This window comes from Amblyomma maculatum, chromosome 6, assembly GCF_055883805.1.
Source record: "Amblyomma maculatum isolate TAMU_Amacu chromosome 6, ASM5588380v1, whole genome shotgun sequence".
NCBI classification, from domain to species: Eukaryota; Metazoa; Arthropoda; class Arachnida; order Ixodida; family Ixodidae; genus Amblyomma; species Amblyomma maculatum.
The window spans coordinates 11,060,661-11,083,477 of NC_139349.1; the positions used below are offsets into that span (position 1 = coordinate 11,060,661).

At 46.2% G+C, this 22,817-nt stretch overlaps 2 protein-coding genes across 2 annotated transcripts; one reads left to right on the forward strand and one right to left on the reverse strand.

Annotated features, from left to right (window-relative positions):
• The first annotated feature begins 5,635 nt into the window (after positions 1-5,635).
• On the forward strand, positions 5,636-9,830 carry LOC146185060 (acetylcholinesterase-1-like). Its single transcript, XM_084605468.1, has 2 exons — positions 5,636-7,179; positions 9,325-9,830. The coding sequence occupies exons 1-2, from the start codon at positions 5,639-5,641 to the stop codon at positions 9,503-9,505; spliced, it is 1,722 nt and encodes a 573-aa protein (XP_084461594.1). The 5' UTR covers positions 5,636-5,638; the 3' UTR covers positions 9,506-9,830.
• A 4,258-nt stretch (positions 9,831-14,088) lies between these two features.
• LOC146185061 (acetylcholinesterase-1-like) lies at positions 14,089-22,817 on the reverse strand. Its single transcript, XM_084605867.1, has 4 exons — positions 22,778-22,817; positions 20,456-21,944; positions 19,905-20,009; positions 14,089-14,137 (listed from the first exon to the last, which is right to left on the reverse strand). The coding sequence occupies exons 1-4, from the start codon at positions 22,815-22,817 to the stop codon at positions 14,089-14,091; spliced, it is 1,683 nt and encodes a 560-aa protein (XP_084461993.1).

Sequence of the window (22,817 nt, forward strand, 5' to 3'; positions counted from 1 at the left end):
AAAGACACTTTGTGCAACCCAAGAAATCCACGCACTCAATAAAAAAAAAAAAAAAAATATATACGCATTCAGACACATTGGACACAAGACGATGGTGAGAACCCTGAGCAGAGAAAAGTTGACCACCTCACACACGAACTTCCAAACACGAATGCGTCCCCCACCAGGCTCCCTTTTGATGCCCGCTCCGCTGTTCCCATCTTAACATCCTTTCTAAGGAAAAGTACTTTCACCCTCCCTCATAACTTAGCGAGGTTGGAGGAGGTTTCCCTTAGAAGGATAAGAGCTTGGGCTGCCCTTACCCCGTCGGTAACATGCCGATGGAAATGTCAAGAAGATATCGGACCCCCCACATGCCCGAAATGTTCCACACTAGCTGCAGAAGTGCATGTTCACCACCTGCTGTGGACTTGTGCAGGGACAAGGGCATCAAGGACACAGATCCTTCGGGAAGTGAGACTAACCGCAACAAGGGAAGAGGACTTCTCCAAATGGCCGAAAATAATTTACATGAGTTTTTATAATATGCCTTATGGCAAACTATAGCTTAATAAAAAAAATTATAAACTCTAACTGTTTCCGATGACTTCTTCAGGCAGTGCGAGAATTAGTGGTTTTGTTAATGTTTTTCTGTGGGGGCTTAAGGTCATCCAGGGACAGGGGCACCCTACTAGAAAGTTCCAGGTAATTTGAACGACCTAGGGCTCTTAAACGTGCACTGAAGTCGCTAAAGACCATTTGCATTTCGCCTTCGTTTTCGCCTGTAGAGAGCGTTCCGATTCTACAGCTGCGGAGTGATCGGTGGTATTGCGGCTTTTCTACCATGCTTGCAAACGTTTAGTGAATTTAGTACAGCGAAGCTGCCGTTCATTTTTGTTTTTAATTCGTTTGAGTGCAGGATAAAAAATTAGTTGTGGTTTAACTCTGGTTAACCCTAGTTGAATTGGGATAGCAACGGCGGAAGCTTCTTTTGCCTGCTACATTATTCCCCTATCACGCCCTATCAGTGTAAGGTGCTACATTATTGGTTACACTTTAGCTCACCCTTTAAGGGTATGACGCGAGAGCGTAAGTAACCAGTCTTCTTGTTCTTCTTCTGCTGCTGAACCTCCTCCTCCTCCTCGGCTGTTCCAGGTCAAGCGTGGCCTCCGCCGGGACCACGCGACGGCTCGAAACCTGGCGCAGTATTGCTATCGCAATAAAACAACGTGGGGTGCTTCCCTCGGTGATTAATACGGTCGGAATGTGGGTATCGATTTAGCTTATGCATTTTAAATTTGAACATTGGCCAATTTAGTTTGACAGCACAAGCACGGAAATACACCAACAGATTTTTGCCAAAATCTGCTTTCTCTCTCTCTCTCTCTCTCTCTCAGCTATAGATAAGTCTTCCGGGTTTTGCCTGCACAGTTTAGTTCGCATTGGAATGTGCCAAGAATGACTTCCTCAGTTCGCGCATTTCAGCCAACCACCAGTAAGTTACAGAACTCAGCATCGCTACTGTTGACAGAGCGTTTGCCGTTTCTTTCGCACGCTACACGGCAGCGCGATTCAGTAAATCACCGAGCGACAAGCGCGCAACGGTACGCAAGCCGTCGCTAATCGACTGTCGTCGCCTGACCAACAAGGAAGCGACGCCGTTCCCTTCGCTTCTCTTTCCTCGCGTGGAAAGCTAAGGGGCACGTTCCGGAAGAAGGCGCCGGATATCTTTCGGCGTCAATGGGGAAAATAATCAGCTCTCAAATCGCACTCTCGCCTCGTTTCTTCCGGGTTTTTTGGCCTTGCCACGGCTGGTCCGCGTCGCGCCATCCTCTCGCCCCACTGGTTGTGGCGCTCTCGCCCGCGCACCAGCCATTCGCCCGGTTGAGCACTGCCAGGGTCAACGCCTCGCTGGAATGTCTCTTCTTCGCACCTCGCGCGCGCTCTTGGTACTTTAGGATGCATGCATGCGAGCGATTTCCGGACGCTGCTCGCCACGCCCGACCAGTACCGGCGCATGCCTGCATGTATGGACTCCACGAATCCGAAGAGATACGCCGGGGGCTGTTCCCGCCGGCACAACACGCGGAAGACACCGACACTGCGAGCCCCGCTCCAGCTGACAGGCCTCCGCCGATCGAGAGAGAGTCAGGAGCACGAAAACCTGTCCACCAGCCGCGGTGCGAGCGCGCGCGGTCTCGCGCGATAAGAGTCCCGCTGTGTGTGGTTCGGCGACGACAACGAACCTGACGGTGCCGCGTTCGAGGTCGCGTAGCCTTGACATTGACTGCGGTGCAGCTTGCCGTCGCGGTCACGGCCGGCATTGCGTGTCATTGAGGACACGCCTCTTGAGTGGAGGTGAGATTTTCTTTTGTGCATGTGCGTTAGATAAGAATGGGCTTCGCCGTGCGTGCGAACCTTATATAGTTACCAGTTAGCGCATGGAGCTTGTGACCTAGTTTAGTTGATGACACAACGCGAGAGGACCTGAGACAACACTCGTGTTACGTCCTTTGTTTAAGAGAAACTCGGGGTTGGCCAATGACTTTGCTATGTACTTAAAGGATTAGGTCATACTACCACTGACTGTCACAATTGGCTTGCGCTTACGCGTCTACCAACCTCTTTTATGTAAGAGCTGTTTTCTGAACTCGGCCTGTGGTGCGTTCGGTTGAGGTCACATGCTCACATGAAGTGTATGCACTAGGCGAGAGCAGTACTGTGCGTCGCGTTATGTGGTAAAACCCATTAATTTGTAATTTTATTGTTGCCTTTTGTTCTTTTCGTTTTCCGGTGACATGCTCTGAATTCATTGTCACGCGGCCTTGACTTCTTTTTTCTTTGCGCAACGAGCTTTTAGGAGTATTTATGACATTCCAAAAAGGGGTTTGTCTGTAGAATGAGTCCTAATAGGTATTGTCACGCGTCGATTACACAAAGTAACTGTACTCCTGGTCGGTCGCCTTCGGTCAGGAAGGTCGGTGTCCCCTGACGTCACCGCGCCCAGGCAGTAACCCGATCCCACGGCTACTTCACTTTTAATAATATTCTGCGCTTGTACCTCTACGCTATTGAGCAATGAAAGAAAAGCGGCCACTTTCCCTCTAAACTGTTCGTTACGACGCCGATGACCTTTTGATATAATCAAAAGATGAAGCGATCAGGGATCTTTTATATGGCAATGGGGATGTTTCTTAGCCATTATATTTAGAATGAAGTCAACACAGGTTTCACCAACAATACGTAAAAATCATACCAGTGCTCTTATATATAGCAATCACTTCATTGATTTAGATTGTATACATTTGTTACACTGTAACATAAATGTTGAAATGTGTGAATGGTGTAAGCACTTTATTTCGTGCATCCTTCTCTCTTTCATACAAATGGCTAATAATAGCACGCGTTCTTAAGCGCGAGTGCATCTTGATAAATAAGTATCTTTATGAGGAAGATATATGTCAAAACTCTTTTAGTAAGGTATCGCTTACTTCATTGTACTGGTATGGTATCTGGAGTTGAATGTCCTTTAGTTGCGCACGTGACCTTTGAATAGCGTCCTCTAACGCGCGATGTCATTAATTGCCCAATACATGTGAGTTTCAACATGTCACCTTAAAATATCTGCCATGCAGGCCGAACGAACCCTTATAGCGAAAGTAAACCTCGTAAATCACTGCACTTCACTTTTTTTTTCTCTTTCCCTCAAAAGGACATGGACGAAAAATGTTCATCGCAATGAGGCTACTTTTCCACTAAAACGTAGCTTTCATGCAGCATTAAGAGGTCAAAAGCAAAATAAATACAAATGCCACCGTGTGCCATCTGTAACTGTCGGGAATAAACTGCGTGCGAGCACATCGAGTTTTGGACACGGATCACAGAGGCAATACTACACTACCATTCACCCTAAACGCTGTCAAACGGTTCCTTTCGGCGAAGCCGGATAAACGTTTACAGACCTGTGAAGACCCAGACATTTTTTTTTTTTATATACAACAACAGTTGAATCGAGTTCCTCCAACGTTTTTTTAAAACTCTAGATTTTGTCTCAATATGATTCAGCGGGCAATAAGCAAAAATGTTTCTCTGTCTCTGGGCTGACGCACGTGAGCTATAGCTACTTCATTAAAAAAATTTCAAACGAAACAAAGCAGACACTTCTTTGTTAAAGCTTATCAATTGGGAATTCACGAGCATCGTTACTTCAATTGCGTAGTTACAGTGTCCAGTTATCGCAAGAAACTACTTTTTAATGTCGACCGGCTTGTAATACTACCCTAAGGGCAACTCCCACGATTTCTTTTTGAACAGTTTGAATACACAATGGCATTACAGTCTTTATATAGTGCTCTCCCTGCGATACAAGAGAAAAAAAAAGGATTGTTTCAAAAGAGCAAAAACCAGAAAATTATATAAACGACGTGAGGACATGCCAACCGATGACATCATGGATTTGGCTGCAAAAAGAAAAACAAATGTCGCCTGCGCTTTGATTAGCTAAAGTGCAACGGTAAGTGACAGCTTGGGTCACTGACCGTTTGAAGTGACCAATAGCAAGCTCAAAATTTAGTTCTTCAGCGAACGCAAAGCAAATATAAACAGCCATGCATCCAGGGACATCCCCACTGGACATCGCCTGTAGAAACCACCTTGCCTACGGCCACGGAACAGGAGTTTTTAAAACACACTTGTCTTGCAACGAATGTTCAACCGCTGCATAATTCAGCACAAATAACCAGAAAACTGAAATAACGTGACGTGATCCGAAAAATTCGATGAGGTATTTAAAATGCCACCGTTGCCCTTTGATGTTCCCGTATGCACCAAGTCAACCGCTTGTCTTGCATTAGCAATGCACATTGCGTGCTCGCACTAAAACTGCTAGTTGGCAAGTGCGGGTGTCAGATACTCACAATACAAAATAGGCTACCACTATATAATGTTCCCCATAATTAGTCCATTTGGAATATTCCGCTGATAATCATTAACTGACACCTCACGTTTTGACGTGTAAATATCACCTGGGCCCGTATTCCGAGTTTGCGTCGTTATCGAAGTGTCGCTATCTCACGTGACCTCGAGTCATCTGATTGGTTGAAACACCGGAACCGAGTTTTGCCACTACGGAACCGGAAGAGGTGGCAACATCATGTTCCGGCGTTTCCACCACTCAGATGACTCGAGGTCGGGGAGATAGCGACACTTCGATAGCGACGCAAACTCGGAATACGGGCCCTGGGCTGATTAGTACAAAATATTACTAGTTCACATCCTTTTAATCTCACATTCGTCACAGCATTCAGCCGTGGGTGACGTTGAGAGGACTGCAATATCACGGTCATTTTTTTTTTCAACACATCTCTACGTCTTTAAAGTTTGTTCGGCAGCCGTTTGCTTCTTCTGGTGCAAACCGCTAACAATACTGTGTTTGACAAGGCTACAAACAAGTTGCTAGAGCACGACAAAAAAAAACACAAAAAAAAACTTAGCACTATGATTCAACTGCGCTAGCTTTATCTGTGAAGACCACAGCTATAAACAATGAAAATTCGAATATGGCCAAGATGTAGCCACAAAGCAGAATTATTTAAAGCTCGGAAACTTTTGTTCTGCATATAAACATGGCGCCACTGTTCTTGTTCCTTGTCTCGAACAGATGGCCAGCCTTCTCTGGATTGCGTACAAGATAGCGCTCCTCTGTCTGATGATTCATGCCGAGTGGACGTCTGACGCCACAGAGGTCACTATTGGTCGCTCCATACCAGACGCACCCAAGAGCTTCCCCGTGGTGAATACCAGGAGTGGTGCCATCGCCGGAGAGACAGTGGAACACCTGGGCAAGACCGTCAACGTGTTTCTGGGAATTCCGTACGCGGAGCCGCCAGTCGGTCACCTTCGCTTGCGGAAGCCGCTCCCCGTCGAGCCTTGGCCTGGAACCTTCAACGCAACCAGGAGGTCCAACCAGTGCCCGCAGAATCCTTTCGGCTGGCCGCCTATGCCAGGAAAATCCTTCAACTGCAGTGAGGACTGTCTATACCTCAACATATGGGCGCCGGCACAAGCCGACAGTGCCGAACTGCGGAACGTCATGGTGTGGATACACGGCGGCGACTTCGTCCTCGGATCGTCGAACTGGGACTTCTATGACGGCGCTATGCTCGCCGCATACGGAGACGTTATTGTTGTCGCCATGAACTACCGGCTCGGGCGGCTGGGCTTCCTGAACGCGGCTTCGGACGAGGCTCCCGGAAACCAAGGACTACATGATCAGAACATGGCACTAAAATGGGTGCGGGACAACATCGTCTTCTTTGGAGGAAACAAGAGTGCGGTGACCCTCTTCGGACAAGACGCGGGCGCTGCTTCGATCGCCATGCACATGATATCGCCGCTCAGCACGGGACTCTTCAGGCGCGCTATATTGCAGAGCGGCGGGCCCTTCTGGAAACTGCGCACCAGTTCCATGATGGAAGGTCACGTGCCGCTCAACACGAAATCGGTGAAGAAGGTGCGCAACTGCACGCTGAGGACGCGCAAGCAGTTCGACTACGATTTCGATCAGGCGCTCGCAGACGCTGTGCTGCGGCGTGGCGTTGAAGACGTGTACCACATGTACGGCCCCACGTTCGACAACGAGTTTCTCCCTTTAAACCCGCACATGGCCTACAGCATGGGGTTGTTCAACGATGCCGAGGTCCTCATTGGCACAAACGTGAATGAAGGTGCGTGGGAGTTCCTACGCCACATGAAGTGGAGGACATTCGTCAACTCGACAGAGTTTACGTCTTTAAAGCTGTTACACTACTTAAAGTTGTTCTTCAACGAGTACGGCTTCCGGAAGCATTTAGGCTCACAGGCCACAGAGGGTGTGTATTACTATTTTGCTTCTAATCTGAGAGGCCTGGACGTTCTTCACAACAGGGAGTACGTTTTCGAGTTCATCGGAGACTACCTGTACACTTGCCCGACGAGGTATTTTGCCGAAGCTCTGGCAGATCACAACACCACCGTGTATTTCTATCGGTTCAGCCACGGCACTGCCCGCCAAGAAAGGCCAATGTGGGCTTCAGCTACGCACTTCGACGAAATTCCCTTCGTTTTCGGCCGGCCACTCCGTCACCCAGAAAGGTACACAACAGTGGAAAAGGAGTTGAGTGTAGCCATGATGGATGCCTGGCTGACATTCGCAAAGAACGGGTAAGTTCTTGTCAGCGCTGTCGATCACTAAAGTGCATTGTTGGAACTTTCTGTAGCGCTCTAGCTATTCCGATAGTGTGAAACATGCTGCAAAATGGGGGTATATTTTCTAGGGAGTATTCATTATATCGTAGGATTTTGCGCGCAGCAAATACTCCAATGACTGTGTGAAGATGCTCAATAACCTTCTGAGCATATGAATAGTACTAACTCTTATAGCCACAGGCAGTGTTTTTTCTGTCGGAACTTCAGGTAATAACGACTTATTTGCCACGACAACAGCACCGCCATTTTTATGTTTGTGCGCGTTTAGACGCGTACACTGGATTCTGTTATTCTTTTTCATAAAAGCTACAATTTTATTACTACCCCAGGGCAAAGAATCCTGATGACACAAATTTCTCACGACACCCCAGAATATTCCAACAGTCAGCTAAGGAAAACATAACACAGAATATTATTTACTTCGTTCCAATATGTCTGGATCGTCAAGTCCACGACTTTTGCCTGTCAGGCTCTTTACGAATACTCTAAATGGACGCTTGTGTTACCTGAGCTCAAAGCATATTATAAAATCACTAGGGCATCGACAATTTTCACTGTCAGTGCCTCTTCATTGTCCATCTTTTACAGCAGTTACAGTTCTTGACGGTTATTCAATGGCACGGTGCTAAGGTGACCTGCTCAACAGGAAAAAAAATAGGCGTACTCTCAGGTAAAACATGATAACTGTCGTCGAGTGGACCTCGAAACGTCTACCTGCAAAGGTAGCTTGCAGTGATAAATGAGGTGACAGCGATCCGTGGCGGGTTTGGTATAACTTTATTCGTTGTGGCCGGTCTCACTTACCCGCTGTCTCCTTTCGGCGACTGTCCCTCTGTAGTTATCTAGCATATCCTGAAGAGACGCCCGCCTTATACCAACATAAAACAGATTCTGCATTCTGGTAACGATTATAATACCACTTATATCATGCGAATATTTGGCTCGATAATGTACATATCACTATCAACCTGATGTGTGCTTACAGCCGTTGACTGCTCGTTTTATTCAACTCTTCGCCCTCGTGCAAAGGTCCTAACTTATGCGGATAGAATGATAGGCAAGATGTTTCTTTGAATGTTAAGTCTTGTTAAGTATCGACAGAGAGGTGGTGATTATAGTATCGCTTTTTTTTTTTTTTTTTGCAATACAAACATCAAACATTTTTCCATGATATATAGCAGAGCTATGAGTCGATACAACGTCCACTCAAAGCATTAAGTAGCGAAATGAACACAATTATTTTTAAAGCTAAAACTTTCATCCTAGAGCTTCACGTGGTTATTCTTACTGGAGTATAGCTGTGTGCCTACACTGAGAAAACGACAGCGGCCAATGTTTAATTTTTGAAATATTCGTGACTATATTTCCCTAAGTCGTGAAAAGAAGCCGTAAAGTGTGTTACTCGGTGTCGTTACCTGTATTTAACAAGCTTAGACCAGTGAATTACGTGAATTACATGGTAACTAGATCTCTAATAAAACAGCTCATGCAGTCCCTTATACGTATGCAATCATCCTCTTTCTAATGGCAAACCGGTTAAAAAGAACAGCGGCTAGTTAAAAAGGTTACAAGTTTATAACGAATAGAGAGACGGCATCTCTCCTCGTGTTGCAGCACTTCGCGGACACGCTGATAGCTACAGTGACTGAGCGTTCTAACGTTTGCAAAGGGGATTTCAGCAGAAGCAAACGAGTGTTGGGCTGTCATATCCTGATTCAGGCATTGGCCAACAGTGCACAGCTCTATACACGGCCTGTCTTTTTAACGCTCTTACCATGAGCAATAATATCATTATTTTCACTACACAGTCTTTTGGTAAGCAAAGCTTCCATGAAAAATGAAAATATAGATTAAATGCTTAAATGATTGGAAAGCGGTAATTCTTCGCAGGTAATGATTTGTTGCTGAGCAGCCCTAAACTGAACACTCGGGACGGCCTGACACTCGTTTTCGGCGCCTTCATGAGTCGCAACTTCGCGCGCTACCATTCTGTCCTTTTAAAGATCGATAACCTGCGCCGATTTGTTTTTATTCTGGGCTTGTACACTTCAGCTTATCTGATAAATGTACTGAGTTCAATAATTTTTTTCTTTTTTGCAGAAAGCCGAGAACACCTTCGGGAGAGCCTTGGCCCAAGTACTCTGCGAAACGTCCAGAGTTCCTCGATATGACAACCAGAGGCTTCAAAACCGAGCGGGGACCAAGGAATGAGGGCTGTTCCTTCTGGCGGACATTTCACAACTACGATCTCTGGCGCAACACTGCTAGGATGGATTTCTGATCGGCATTCCATATAATCGCACCTGCAGCAGTGAAACAGGCTCATCAATCAAATGCGCACTCCTTCCTGAAAGTTGATGAGGCACAGCTGAAGGGGTCACTGACAGAGGTTATCGTGTGCATCGCTTGAACTTGGTATTACCTCGTTACACAATCATTATCGCTGCATAAGTCGAAAATAATTTATTGCGTTTCATCAAATGGCTGCTAAATTGGATCATGCATTACAATAATGGAACAGCATGGTCATGCAGCTGGATGCGACATTGAATGATAGCAAGATGACCATAGCTAAGTAACTGCGAAGTAAAGCGAGCAGCCGCAGCCAACGCCCATTTCTTGCCTGTTATCGCCATCATATTTATCTACCTGGAAAGGACATCCATTTCGCTCCTCTATCAACCCTCAGTGAAAAATCTGGTCCGAAAGTAAGCTCGCTCAAGTACATAGCAGCCTTGATGGCCAGTAGCAAGCCGAACTAAGCCTCACACGTTGGCCTCCAGGCTGGAACAGCGTAGTAATTTTTTTACTTTTTGCATAACGACAAGTGCGGACTTACGAGTCTCTTTTGAAGGTGGTTTGAGCGGCAGGTCCTACTTGCGTAACTCACTTAAATTATTTTCCTTGCAATTTTCGGGAGCACTGTGTTTTTTGGGTTTTTTTTTTCGGTGTTGGCAATCCGACGCCACTTCTTCGTATATAGATCCTTCATTGTGTGACGAAGGAATATTATATCAGGCTCTGCCAGACATCGCGAAACCTTAGCTCATATGTGTTTTGTTTGTTTTTTTGTTGTTGTTTTTTGCATTCGAGTATTTCGCGCCGAAAAAAAAATTTCATTGAATTCTGAAAGAAAAAAAAATTATTGTTGTCACGCTTGATTACTGTCAGTTTACCCTCAGCCATCACGGGCAAAAACGTGCGTACAGGCTGTAAATTAATTTCAACATAAAATTCCGCTACTACGGATTGCTTTCAGGCTCAATTTCTGCACGCCATTTTTCGCTGCCTTACCTGACGATCCGCAATGCGCAGTGTTACTTCCAGAGCTTGGCGGAAATGTTTACATCGCATCTTGTTCCCCGTCGCCCACAAACAGTTTCAAGGGCAGTACGCGCGAAATACATCCGTCGTTACCATGACATTTTTGTCTGTTTTTCGCGCGTATTTCGGAACTGTTGTTTACAAAGCTTTCCCTGACAATGATTTCCTACGGTCGAAATAGATTATTACACTATGTTCAACACGTGTCTTTCTATTTTCATACTTTCATTATACACTATTGCCTTGGCGCGTTATTTTGAGCAGTTTTCTTTCTTGTTTTTTGAACAGTAGAGAATAAATATTGTTAGATACTTTGCTGAGTCGTGCTTGCGATCGCTGCTGGACGTTAGCAGAAGCAGCCTTGCAGTTGACTGTACTTCGGCCGGCATTGCATTGAACACGGCGTCGTTCGCGCTGGCTCAGCACTGAAATAGCACCCCTGATCAACTCTAGCGCTTTCAGCCAAGTGTTCGTGAATATTACATTGAAAGTGTGTGTTTCATGAAACAGCAGTGAACAGCAGTCTCTTCACATACGATCGATGCCATATGAGCTATTTGTAGCACCAATCGCCAGTTTCTCTGTGGCTTTAGGCGGCACACGGATTTCCGAGGGAAGCAACCATGCACCAAAACATCGTATCGTTAACTGGGGTGTCTGAAACAATAAATTTCTTGGAAAAGTCACTCGCTGCGTCGTTATTACCTTTCACGTTTACTTTTCTTCTGCACTTGCCTAGAAACGCGAGAAAAACTGCAAGACGGGCAGCATATTTCGAACGTTTTCAAGGGTTGAAAAGCTTCTGCACTCTACGCAAGTTGTACTTCGAGAAAACACGACCTAAGTTGTTGAATAATTTCACGCACAAGCAAGCTTTCTCAATGCTATCCTTGACCAATTCACTGAAGAAAAAAAAAATAAAGCTGCCTGTTGAAAGCTATAGATGAGGCCTCATCACTTAGGCCAAAGCGCCAACATTGTGCAATAAATATTATTACCATAATCATCACAACAAATACCGATCCTGAGCATGTCTGATTGCTCTAGGAAACCGAGGAGCTGTTTCAACGGTGGATTTGGATTCAGATTCTGAGTTCTGATTGAACCGCGACGGTCAGGTTCCTCGGTGCCTGATAGCTTTCTCTTTTACGGATTCATGCAGAGAGCGCTTCGGATCGACGAATTAATTTCGTCATAAGAAACCTCATTTAAGGAAAGGCTTATTTCATATGTGATGCAAGATATTGCATGTAAGTCCCACTACTGCCTAAGGCCTTCTGTGAAGGTTGGCAGTGTTTCTGAAATAAATGGTTCAGTTTACCGCATAACCAAAGCACGAACATAGTCTTCATCCTAAATGTACGCGTACCTCGCGTACCAGTCCTCTTGTTGCTTGCTTGGCCGGAATAGCGCACTGAAGTGGGAAAAGTTCGATGTGTTGGTAACATTTCTAAGTGTCTTGTTTGCCTTCTGCTGGTTCGAAACGCAAAAATCTTGGAAGATGCTTAGGCATCGCCTAAGCGTTAGCGCGATAGGGTGCGAGCTTTTCCGACAAGTTTAGCGGCTCTTAGCGCGAAGTCAGGCAACGGCGGCCTTTTGGAGGAACGAGATGTACACTCTGTCGAGTAAAATTAACCAGTTTACCACCACTCCAGACCTGCGAAAAGCACAGTTTGACATGGTTTGGCATGGTTTCGCTTGGAGGTTCGGAATTGAGGAGAAAATGCTACAAGTCTTTTGCTGATTTCATTTTTTCACGGGGGGTGGAGGTAGGGGTTGAAGGTGAAGTATATGTCTCACTTCTAGGTGTCAGCATACAATAGACGGCACGTATGTCTTCCGTTCGAATCCTTATCGCAAATTATCCTCCAACTTGACTAGCAGATAGATGCTAAGTGGGAAGCAAAATGGTATAACACCAAACTAAACGCTGAGCTGCGCAACGAACGGTTAGGTCACAATTTTGATTCAAAATCACGGGAGTGTTTTTTCCAACATCTGACAGGTTTCTGACACCTCCCTCTGAAACCCAAGGTATGATGATGCCTTCTCATCTAACGAACTGCATACGCTATCAAGCAAAAAAGAAAAAAAAAAAAGAAAACTGCACCGAAGCGTTGCAAGAACTAGCAAATTGATTTAGGGAAAGCACGCCGGAGATGCCAACGCCAGAAAGGTTATCTCTTCTTGAAATTTATATTTGCAAGCTTATCTGAAAAAGTTTCTCAGGACCATTTTTTGCATAGCCTATGCATGTTCTAAAACATAGGTTAGAACTTTCTATGCGGAATTGGGTACGCAGGGGTGAATTTAGCCACTACCTAAAGCTCTTGGGGCAGGGGATTGGGAAGAAATTAGGAAGAAGGGGGCATTATATTTCTACATAGCATTTCTGCAACCATTCTAGAGAAAAAACGACACTAATAAGGGTGTGGGCCTCAAACAATGAATTTTCTTTTTCTGCGAGTCTGAAACACATTTATCAGCTGTTGTTTTTTTTTTTTTTTTCCTTTGGTGACACTTTACGTCCGGTTACTGTAAGCCTTGGCCGCTTAACTTAATCTTTTAAATCGCCAGTTACCACTGCTCACTCGCGTTTCTCAGAACGTACCCCCCCCCCCCAAAAAAAAAAAAAAAACAAAAAAAAAAACAAAAAAAAAAAACGAGGGTTTTAGCACATCGTGTGCACGAAGTGGTGGAAACATGTGATTATTTGTATAAGACGTCTATGCATGCGACGACCGCAGGGTGAATGAAGCTTATATTATAAAAAACTGTCTTCGCTGCACGCTTACGCGGCGAGTAGAGCTAAATGGCTACCACGCGCGTCTGGCTATGTCCTTGTTCCAAGAAGTTCATTCGTCTGAGAGAGCGCGGCACACACACGGTGACCACAATAAGCCAGGACAGCGAACCAGCCGGGGGTGCCGCTTACCGGCAACCGCAGCGTGTCATTACATGCAATGTGCCGTGCGGCAAGAGCTCGCTATCCCAGCCATTAGTGCGACGCTGTCGCGCGGCCTAAATCTTCGTTGGATTACTCGCAAAACGATGCCGCTGAGAATCTTTCAGCCTACACTGCCACAGCCTTTCCACGCAACCTTGTCATGCGCGTGTTTCGTGGTTGTAGGCATTAACCGAGCGGCCGCAGTACCAGTGCTCCCTTTGTTCAGATCGTTTTATAAACGCAGCCGTGCTGTTAAGCGAACCATGGCCGTAGTAAGAGCAACAAAGGCGGGATACGCGTGGCATAGGGCACGACCAAGGCTAAGGTACAGCCCTTCTGTTATAATTCTATGCAACGTTAACTTCATCATTTACCACTGCCAAAACGAAGCCCCTCTTTAATTGATCACTTGACAGCGTGAACGATAAAGGTGGACAGAGCAATTACGCTGACCCAGGAGTGAGCAGCACAGATATTGTTTAGCTTAACAGTATGAATAGTAGTAGTGGCAGCGAAGTTTCAGCCTTCGTTGCAGTAACAAATGAGCCCGTAGCGTTGGCCCAAGGATTTATCTTTGCTTACCTCAGTACCCATCAGAAGACATAGCCATGCAGTTCATTCTGACGGCCAGCCATGGACGCGCTAAGGAAAAACAGTTTTCGTGTAGTTTATGTTATCTGACACATGAGCAAGAAAATATTTATCCGCTCATCTGCCTACACCCGGATGACTCCTCGGTGCACTCCGATGCGTGCCATCATAGGCCAGCAACCAGAAGCTTGTTCTGAAGCTGAACACTTAGTCGCTGGGGGCGATAGCACTTGTCACAGCGGGCTCACCGCGAGCCCGGCCGCTAGCGCGAGAAAGCCTACTTAGAAGAATAGCTGGACCCAAAACTGTCGGGAGAGCGCCAGGTAGGCTTAAAGTTATAGGGTTATTCGCTTCACGACATCATACTTCACCAAAATTTGGCAGATGAGCTGTCTGCATTACAATAGGTAACAAAGGTTCTAAAAATGTTGAATGAATGTGCGTGCCTTTGCCTGCTATATAAGCATTATGCGATATATATTGAACGTGGGCTGCTATTATGATATCGTGGGTTTTATAATAGTGAACAATATACGAGTACACACACAAACACACACACACGCACACACACACACACTGAAGCATATCAACTTAAAATGTTAAAAACTTGTGCGGGATATTCGTGCAGACACAGTAACAAGCCAGAAGACTCAAATGCAATCAATCGATATCATTTTGACTTGACTGCAGTTTATTGTGCGATATAAACTGCACCATTCATCTGCCCTTAGCACTCTTGAAAACGATTTCTACTTTTCGTTCAAATTAACCCTTTCCAAAAGTTGCAGTTTTGACCTTCGAGGCCGCGACCAGAGGTGGGCAACCTCATGAGGTTTCGACCTCATGAGGTCGACCTCAACCTCAAAATGACCTCAACCTCACGGAGTGAGGTGAGGTTGAGGTGAGGTCGGCGATAGCCCAAAATATTTTGAGTGAGGTCACGAAATTGGACCTCAACCTCACGCGTGAGTTTGAGGTTGAGTGAGGTCGTAATTGTGTGAGGTCGAAATTGTGAGGTCCAGGCTTTTTGCTGTTGCCGCGGCTTACTTCGAAGAGCGCCCCTTTTGACGCGGAGTTCGCGCGTACTGCCGCGGTGTGCCCGTCGACTCCTGGTGTTCGGTTACCCCCCGTTCGGACGACTGGATGCCGTAGCCCCTGCCCAGGCTTCCCTCTGGTCTTCTTGGAAGATATTTTTTTTTTTTTTATGACACGAACTCCCCGTGCCCCCCGCCCGCCACCCCCGTTTTCTCTGACTTGTTTGTGCCGATGCTTGCCGCCGGCTCAGACACCCAGGAGCGCGCAAAGCACATAACTCACTCTGACCCGCGATGCTTTTGTCGGATGCCGCAAACAAACAAGCAAACTAAAAAGCGAAGCAAATTGTCTTTTGCGCAGACGGCGCAAAGCAGAACTGTTTGTCGTATGCATCCCCGTTCCCAGGCGCTGACGTCACGGCTGCTGCTTTACATTCGATGAAGGATCCCGCTGTACATTACACGAAACCTTAACAGAAAATGGTGCAGCGAAATTGCATGGGATGAAGGTGCTAGCGTTTCTTGCATAACCAATATAGCGGTAAAACATGCAAGAGGATGAGACGGACGGCACAGCTTATAAGACGCAACTGGTATACAGGAAAGAAGCCTGCGCATGTTAACCATTTGCCTAGGTAGAAGAGGCAAAAAAAATTATATGGGGCTTGTATACAGTAAAGCCCAATGAAAACAAAAATCTTTTTGCTCCGCTAAGGTCCTTTGTTTATATCTCAAATTCTCGTGAAACCAAGCAATGCAGGAGGAAGGATGATGGTAAGAGATTCTTAACTTCATAATATCAGGTCTATCTTGAAATTTATTTAGGCGCAGGAAAAAAAAAAGAGAAAAGCGTTCTCCTACATGTTTTTATAAGTTAAAAACTACTGAGATGTTTTCTGACTCAACATTTTGGTGTCTAGACAGACGAGTTAGTGCGACAAACTGAGCGTGTCTCTTTTGTGCTGCAGTCTGCTCGAGACGGACAAATCAATCGGATGAAAATTTGTGTGGTCAGATATCGAAGTAATATATTCAGACATTCGTTTTTTCTTTAAAAATCCATTGAAATATATGTGAATGAAACCAATTACATGCTAGCACTGAGGAATGCAGTACTAAGTCGATGTCTCAAGCCTTCTATACCCTCTGGGAAGCGCAGTTCTCTTTTTTTTAGTGTGCGAAATTTCGCATACTTTCGTCAACATGGTATTTCTTTATATATTTTTCTTGTATGACATTTACGTTCGCGTATTGGCGAACAGAGAACAGGCTTCTTCCCTCACATTTGGCTCTTTCTTTGGCATCTTTCCAGAGGCCCATAGCACAACCCTCCTTTCCACTTACCGGAGCGGTCATTTAGTTTCTCTTTTTATTATTTTTTTTTTGCAAATATTGCAAAGCACGATGTAGTCTCTGAAAACGAAGCTGACACATTCGCTGCTGCCTTTGGTGTGTATTGGTGACAGTTCGGCATTCACTGCATGAGCAAAACCTAGAGCCTAGAGACGGACGGCGAAGGGAGGAACGCGTGCACAGCAGGGAGCGCGGTCCCTCCAGGCTGCTTGATCGCCTCCTTTCTGTTGTTCTTGTCTTTATTTTACGTTTATGTGCTGTAACTACACGACTCTACGGGGAAACGGTTTCTCTGGATGCACGTGTAGTGCATGCGACGAAGCAGCTTCGGAGACACCACCGTGTAATCTATTAGTTCAGTCTTTAAAGGAAAACAAGTGAATAACACAAAGAAGCTCGTCTCAGACTTGTTGGAGAAATGGTATCCAGTATTCTGTTCAGATGTACAAGTATTTGTATCGTTTTTTTTTTTTTGGGGGGGGGGGGGGGGGGGGAGGGGTTGGACATTTTGGTCCGGCGAAATTTGACTGCAAAATGGTTCACGTTTAACCCTCTCTCCTAGCAGTTTCGAACCCTGTAATTTTTTAATGTAAGCGTGGTGTTCGAAGAAGCAATTTCGCCAATTCTTGCAATACGCTTCGGGATCACAGAAATATAGACAAACACCTAGGAGTGACCGGTTGGGACCTCGTAACATCCACAGCGTTCCTCTGAAATTTTCTGAAGGTACATTTGTTTACTCGGCGTTGGCTGAGTTTTGTGATTATTTGGTGTGTTGCTGTCTTTCCTCTTTTGTTTGTTTTGTTGGGGATTTAGTCATCACGACAGATCGTTTCAGGAGTAGCTTTTATGGAAAATTCGTGCCCCGTTAATATGGACGACCCGAATTATGAACAGTTTTTCTGGGGACGAAATTTTTTCAATGTATTTATGCCTCGTTAATGTAAAAACTCGCTGTTTGAACAATGGACAGAGGAAGAATGCATAGAGCCCACTTGGGCCCATGTATTTTGGTCTCGTTAATATGGACATCGTTTGAAAAAAGCAGGGGAGTAAGAAAGGTGCGCAGGCCGGGAACCTATGCGACAGCCGATACGGTCGGACGCCTGAACTAGTCCTGTGGAGTTGGAAAGAACCAAAGCGGGCGTGTGGTCGTTTTAGGAAGGGGAGGGACGCAAGAGCGGAAAGGAACGTACACAGAAAACCGAGGGTCAGCTAAGTAAGAAAGACCCTGAATGGAGGGAACCGGGAGATTTCTGTGTGCAGCGGCAGCGCCGCAACGAGAGGCCGCAGTCGGGAAAACAGCAACATGTGGTTGCAATAAATTCTGCTGAACGTGAACAGAGAGGCCGGTAAAAGCGTAGGAAAGAAATAATAGGAAGAAAGACAAGCGCCAAAAAGTGGGGGTGGGAACTGAAGTTTTTCTTTCCCAAAACACAAAGTGTGTTCCATGAAGCCGTTAACGCTTTTCGGTCAGAGTTAAAACACACTCACGAAGTAGGGCGACAAAAGAAAGGCGGCGAGCACGCAACCAGGACCGGGCGTCCCGTCCTGGACGCCCTTCCTTCTCATGCTGCTGGTTTTCGTCACTGTTGGGATGCCGAACTGCCACATTTCGCGCCCCGGGCGGTCCGCATGTCGGCTTCGCCTTGAGTCAACGATGCGGCCTTGACAAGGTCTGAGCTCTTCGTAGTCGGCTCGCCGTCGTTCTAAACTGTACTTCAGCTTGCAGTGTTTGTTTCATAGGAACACATACAAGCGGCACAGGAAAGGGCTGTTCGATAGCCCTCAGCAGCCTGCCAACTTGACTCCCTCGCTTCCTCACATAAACAGTACAAGGCAGAAAAAAGAGAATCAGAAGAACGGAAAGGCGGGAAGGTTAACTAGGCAAAAAGAGTGCAAAAAATCAGGAGCCTGTAACCCTCAACTTTAGTCTGACTTTTGGCATGGCGGGAGTTAAACGAAAAAAAAAAAAAAAAAACGGAACTGAACGTAGGCGCGAAGCGGGACATCTGTGAATACAAGCGGCAAAAGCCATCTCAGTTAATCCAAGCCGTGAGGGACTGGACCCAAGTTAAACTAGGCCTCAGCCTCGCCAGGTCGACGGTAGCATCGATACTACAGGGCTCTGATAAGTGGATCAACGTCGGCATCGCTCATCGCAGCGTCAGCTACAGTCCGACAGCGCCCAGCACAGTTCGAAGAAATGGAGTCAGCCTTGTTAATGTGGTTCGGAAATGTGTGCGCGAATGGTGCTGTTGTGAGCGACGAAATGCTTCAACAGAAGGCTCGCTGCCTCGGTAACATTATGGGTGCGCACCCTTCCTTCTCCTCCGTCTTGATAGGTTTTACCTGTGATGACTTACGGAATTTTTGTTCAGTAAAACAGGGATGTTTACCGTGAGAAAAATTATTCTGCGCTATGTATAGGCATTACTAACTTCAGCTACTCATGAGGATAGCTGACAAGATTTAAGAACAGACATGACATTTTGAGTCGACGGATTCATGGAGAAGGGGGTAACATCGACAGCTCGGCTGTTTTTAATTAGAAATTTAATTTAAAAAGCTGTCATTAATTATAAAGTTTCTCTCAAAAAAATACTTTTCATTTTTGTCATGACTCGTTATTATGGATGACTCGCGTTATGGACAGTTTTGGTCGAAAACCAAAGTGTCCATACTAACGAGGCCCGACTGTATTCCTATTTTTTTCCCAATTTGATGTGTACGGTTGCAAGACAATGTACAGTGTATTAAAAAACAATGCTTGGCAACCATAATTTTTTTTTTCGAATTAAGAAAAAGAGCATATCGTTATTGTTGCCATCGTCACTAGGGTCAACAGCATTTGTCTTTTCAGTATATAGTAAGAACTGGCTTGTTTTATTTCTAATACGGATTGTATTCATGTTGGTCGGATGGGATAAACTCTTTGTATTGCATTATGGGCCTATGCGTAGTAATGTGGTACCCATGTAGGCCTTAGAATAAAACGGACCAAAAAATAGTAGGCGAAGAGGGGGAGAGGACTGCTACTTTAATGCAGGATTGGACATGGAGTCTCCGGAGTTTTTCGTTTATCCGGGATATTAATTGTTGTATAAAATTAACAGTAAAATACAGCCTTCATACGACAAAATTCTGGCTTGCCTATATATGCTAGGATTACCGAGAAATGTATATTTGCGTTAAGTTACGGTTTAATTTGATGATTCTTTTTTTTTTTTTTTTGAGGTCGAGCGCCCGACCTCAACCTCACATTTTGAGTTTGAGGTGAGGTTGAGTGAGGTCGCCAATGGTCACCTGAAAAGTGAGGTGAGGTCGTCTGGGGGACCTCAACCTCAATTTATGAGGTTGAGGTTGAGTGAGGTCGCCAAATATTTTTTGAGTTTGAGGTGAGGTCGAAGTTTTTGAGATCAAATGCCCACCTTTGGCCGCGACTGATTGAAACAGAGCCGCGGCGAAAGGCCACGTAGGAGCGGTTCTTCTCATCGTACTCGGGCCACGATTTTCCTCCTGGAACCTGCGCCTTCCTGCAAGGAAGCGCAACATTTTGAATAAGAAAAAATAGGGTAAATACACATACTTCCATTTCGCAGGGGTGTCAATTCACTTTTTAGTCCTCCTGGTGTTGGTTACTGACGTGTCTATCGTGCAATAACTTTTAATCCTACTATTGCAGTTCAAAATTTCTTATTGAGATTATGAGCTAAGAAAAGTAACATTCTGTGGCATTTACTCTTGCTACGCGCAACCTATAGCCGAGTGAAAAGTGAAAGATCTGTTCCACCTTAAACCACGCATTATCACATTCTCCGGTTTGACAGGTAGCTTATTTTCTAAGGAAAGGCGCTCATCAGCTTTAAAACAATGAGTAAATCAAGCTTTTTTTGTGTGTTTCCGTGCATGATATTCGACGATGCATTTAAATTCGATGGTTTTAGTGTGAATGTTGTATCAAAAACTGTTGCATGCTTACCCCGTGCGTGCAAAGCTAGTCCAAGCAGAGATCATTGCCTCGCTGATAAGCCCGTCATCCCTTGAGTATTTTTCCGGATGGCGCAGCGGGACGCCAAACACGAACTGAATCTCGTCAGAGTGGGTCGCCTCGAATTCTTGCGGCCAAGAGGCGGAAAAGGCTCGGTGTTCAAACTTGTACGCCAACAGACTTTCGTGTGTGCCCGAAATGGAATCGGCAAGGAATAGTGCCGGGCAATTGAACAAAAAGTCCCCTCCTGCTGTCGCCATTGCGGCGAAGACGTCTTCCGGCAGAGACCCTTCATTCATGCGTCCTAAGTAGCGCTCGATGATTTGGTCGATGCTTGCCTTAGGAACGGCAGCAAAGACGTGGGCCAAGTACTTGCGCCCATACGCTACGTCGATCCCAGCGGCAGTACTCGTCCAGTCGCTGGCGACCCCATCCGGACCGCTTGCGACGAAATACAAAATGGCTCCTTCCCTTGCGTTTGTTCCGAGCATCACGTCGACTGGCAGCATTCTGGCCTCCCGGGCTGTCTCAATGGAACGCACAGGAACCAAGGCATCGCCGAAACTGACCATGAAAGTGAACAGGTGGTCAGTGAAGAGCTCCAGCTCCGCCCTGGCTATCAATTCAGGTGGTGCGTCCTGCAGACAAGAGAGCGCTTCCGGGGTGAGATAGTCATCTCTAGATGGGCATCCCGCGTTTCGAGCGAGGTCTAAAGCCCGTCTCAGGCCGGCCTCTCCTCCGCCGTCGTTCTCCAAAGGCAGAGGCCAGCGGGGAGTCCCGCTCTGCATGATGATCCTCCGGACGAGCCCTCTGCACAGTGGCGAATAGGCAAGTATACCCGCCGAAGCTCCGCCGACGCTCTCGCCAAACACTGTCACGCGCGCGGTATCACCGCCGAAGGCAACTGCATTGTCGTGTACCCAGCGCAACGCGAGGTACTGATCCCAAAGGCCCATGTTCCCGGGTACATCACTGGTGTTTGCGTTCATGAAACCGAAAGCACCGAGCCTGTAGTTCACGGTGACGATGACGACTTGCCCATAGCTGGCCAGCACGGTGCCGTCATACAGGTCCAAATTGGCCGACCCAATCTTGTACGAGCCTCCGTGTATCCAAAGCATGACCGGCAATAGTGCATTCGACGATCGGTTCCGAGGCGTCCATACGTTAAGGTACAGGCAATCTTCGCTGCTCTCAACCTCGTTGGCTTGCCATGGAACCGAGGGAACGTTACCTCGCCGTTGAAAACACGGCTTCGAGAACTGCTGCGTGCGAAGCTGTCCTTTCCAGGGCTTCTTCCCCACGGGCCTTTTGAAGCGCAGCTTTCCTACTGGGGGCTCGGCGAAAGGAATGCCGAGATACGCTTCCGCGCACTGGGACCGGAAACAGACTTGCTTGCCGAGAACGTCTCCCAATGTAGTGGACACTGAGGGAGATTCTTTGCAATCAGCCGAAAGGCATGAAAGGCTGGCTATCAATGCTGAAAATAAATTGAGAGAAAAAAAGAGCGTATATTTACCGACAGTATGCATGTACTAGCACTTCAAGCACGTTCAACTATTCAATACCACTTACATAATGTCCGCAGAGGGAGCATTTTGCTCCTGCCTATATAAGACAAACTAGAAGCGACCAGCTCGCAACTTTAAATCATAAACATTCAATAACTACTGGGCGCCTTTCAGTGATTAAATTCTAGGTGGTGGTCGCGTGCGTGCACGAGTTTTCCTTCGACGATGTCCGGTGCTTATATAACCGCCCAGGAGCCAGCTAGCTTTCTTTTTTAAAGAACTCGCAATTGTGCATCTGGACACGTGTTCTTCAGCCCCTACGCAGTAGTGCACCTTGCTCAGCGTCAGTTATCAGTGCCATAACGAGAAGCACGTGTAAGCGCTGCTTTTCAGAGTCACCGAACTGGACCCATCTAATGCGTCTGCATAAATAGCCAGCCTTTTTTGTTTTGTTTTTTTTTTTTTTTATCTGCCGATGAACTTATTTAAACCATCTTCAGGGGACGTTCGCCGAAACACACATATACCCCAAAAAGTGGCGGAATAATAAAAAAAAAAAAAGTCTTAACTTTGTTGCCTATGCAAGCGGTCCTTTTCTAATTGCTATGTTTTCTCTCTTTCTTTCTTTTTTTCGGCTAGCCCAACAAATGTTAAAAGTCCTAAGGAAACACACTGGACGTATACTTGGAAGAGTAGAACAGCTGAAAAGCGCTCGTGAACATGAAAATAGTCCTGATTTGATCGACGCAGCAGGAAGCACACGCGGCAACCGTAATCTAAGCGTAATGACAGGCCTCATCACCATGCGTATCGTCAGCCAGATAACCTCCTATATTTTCCAT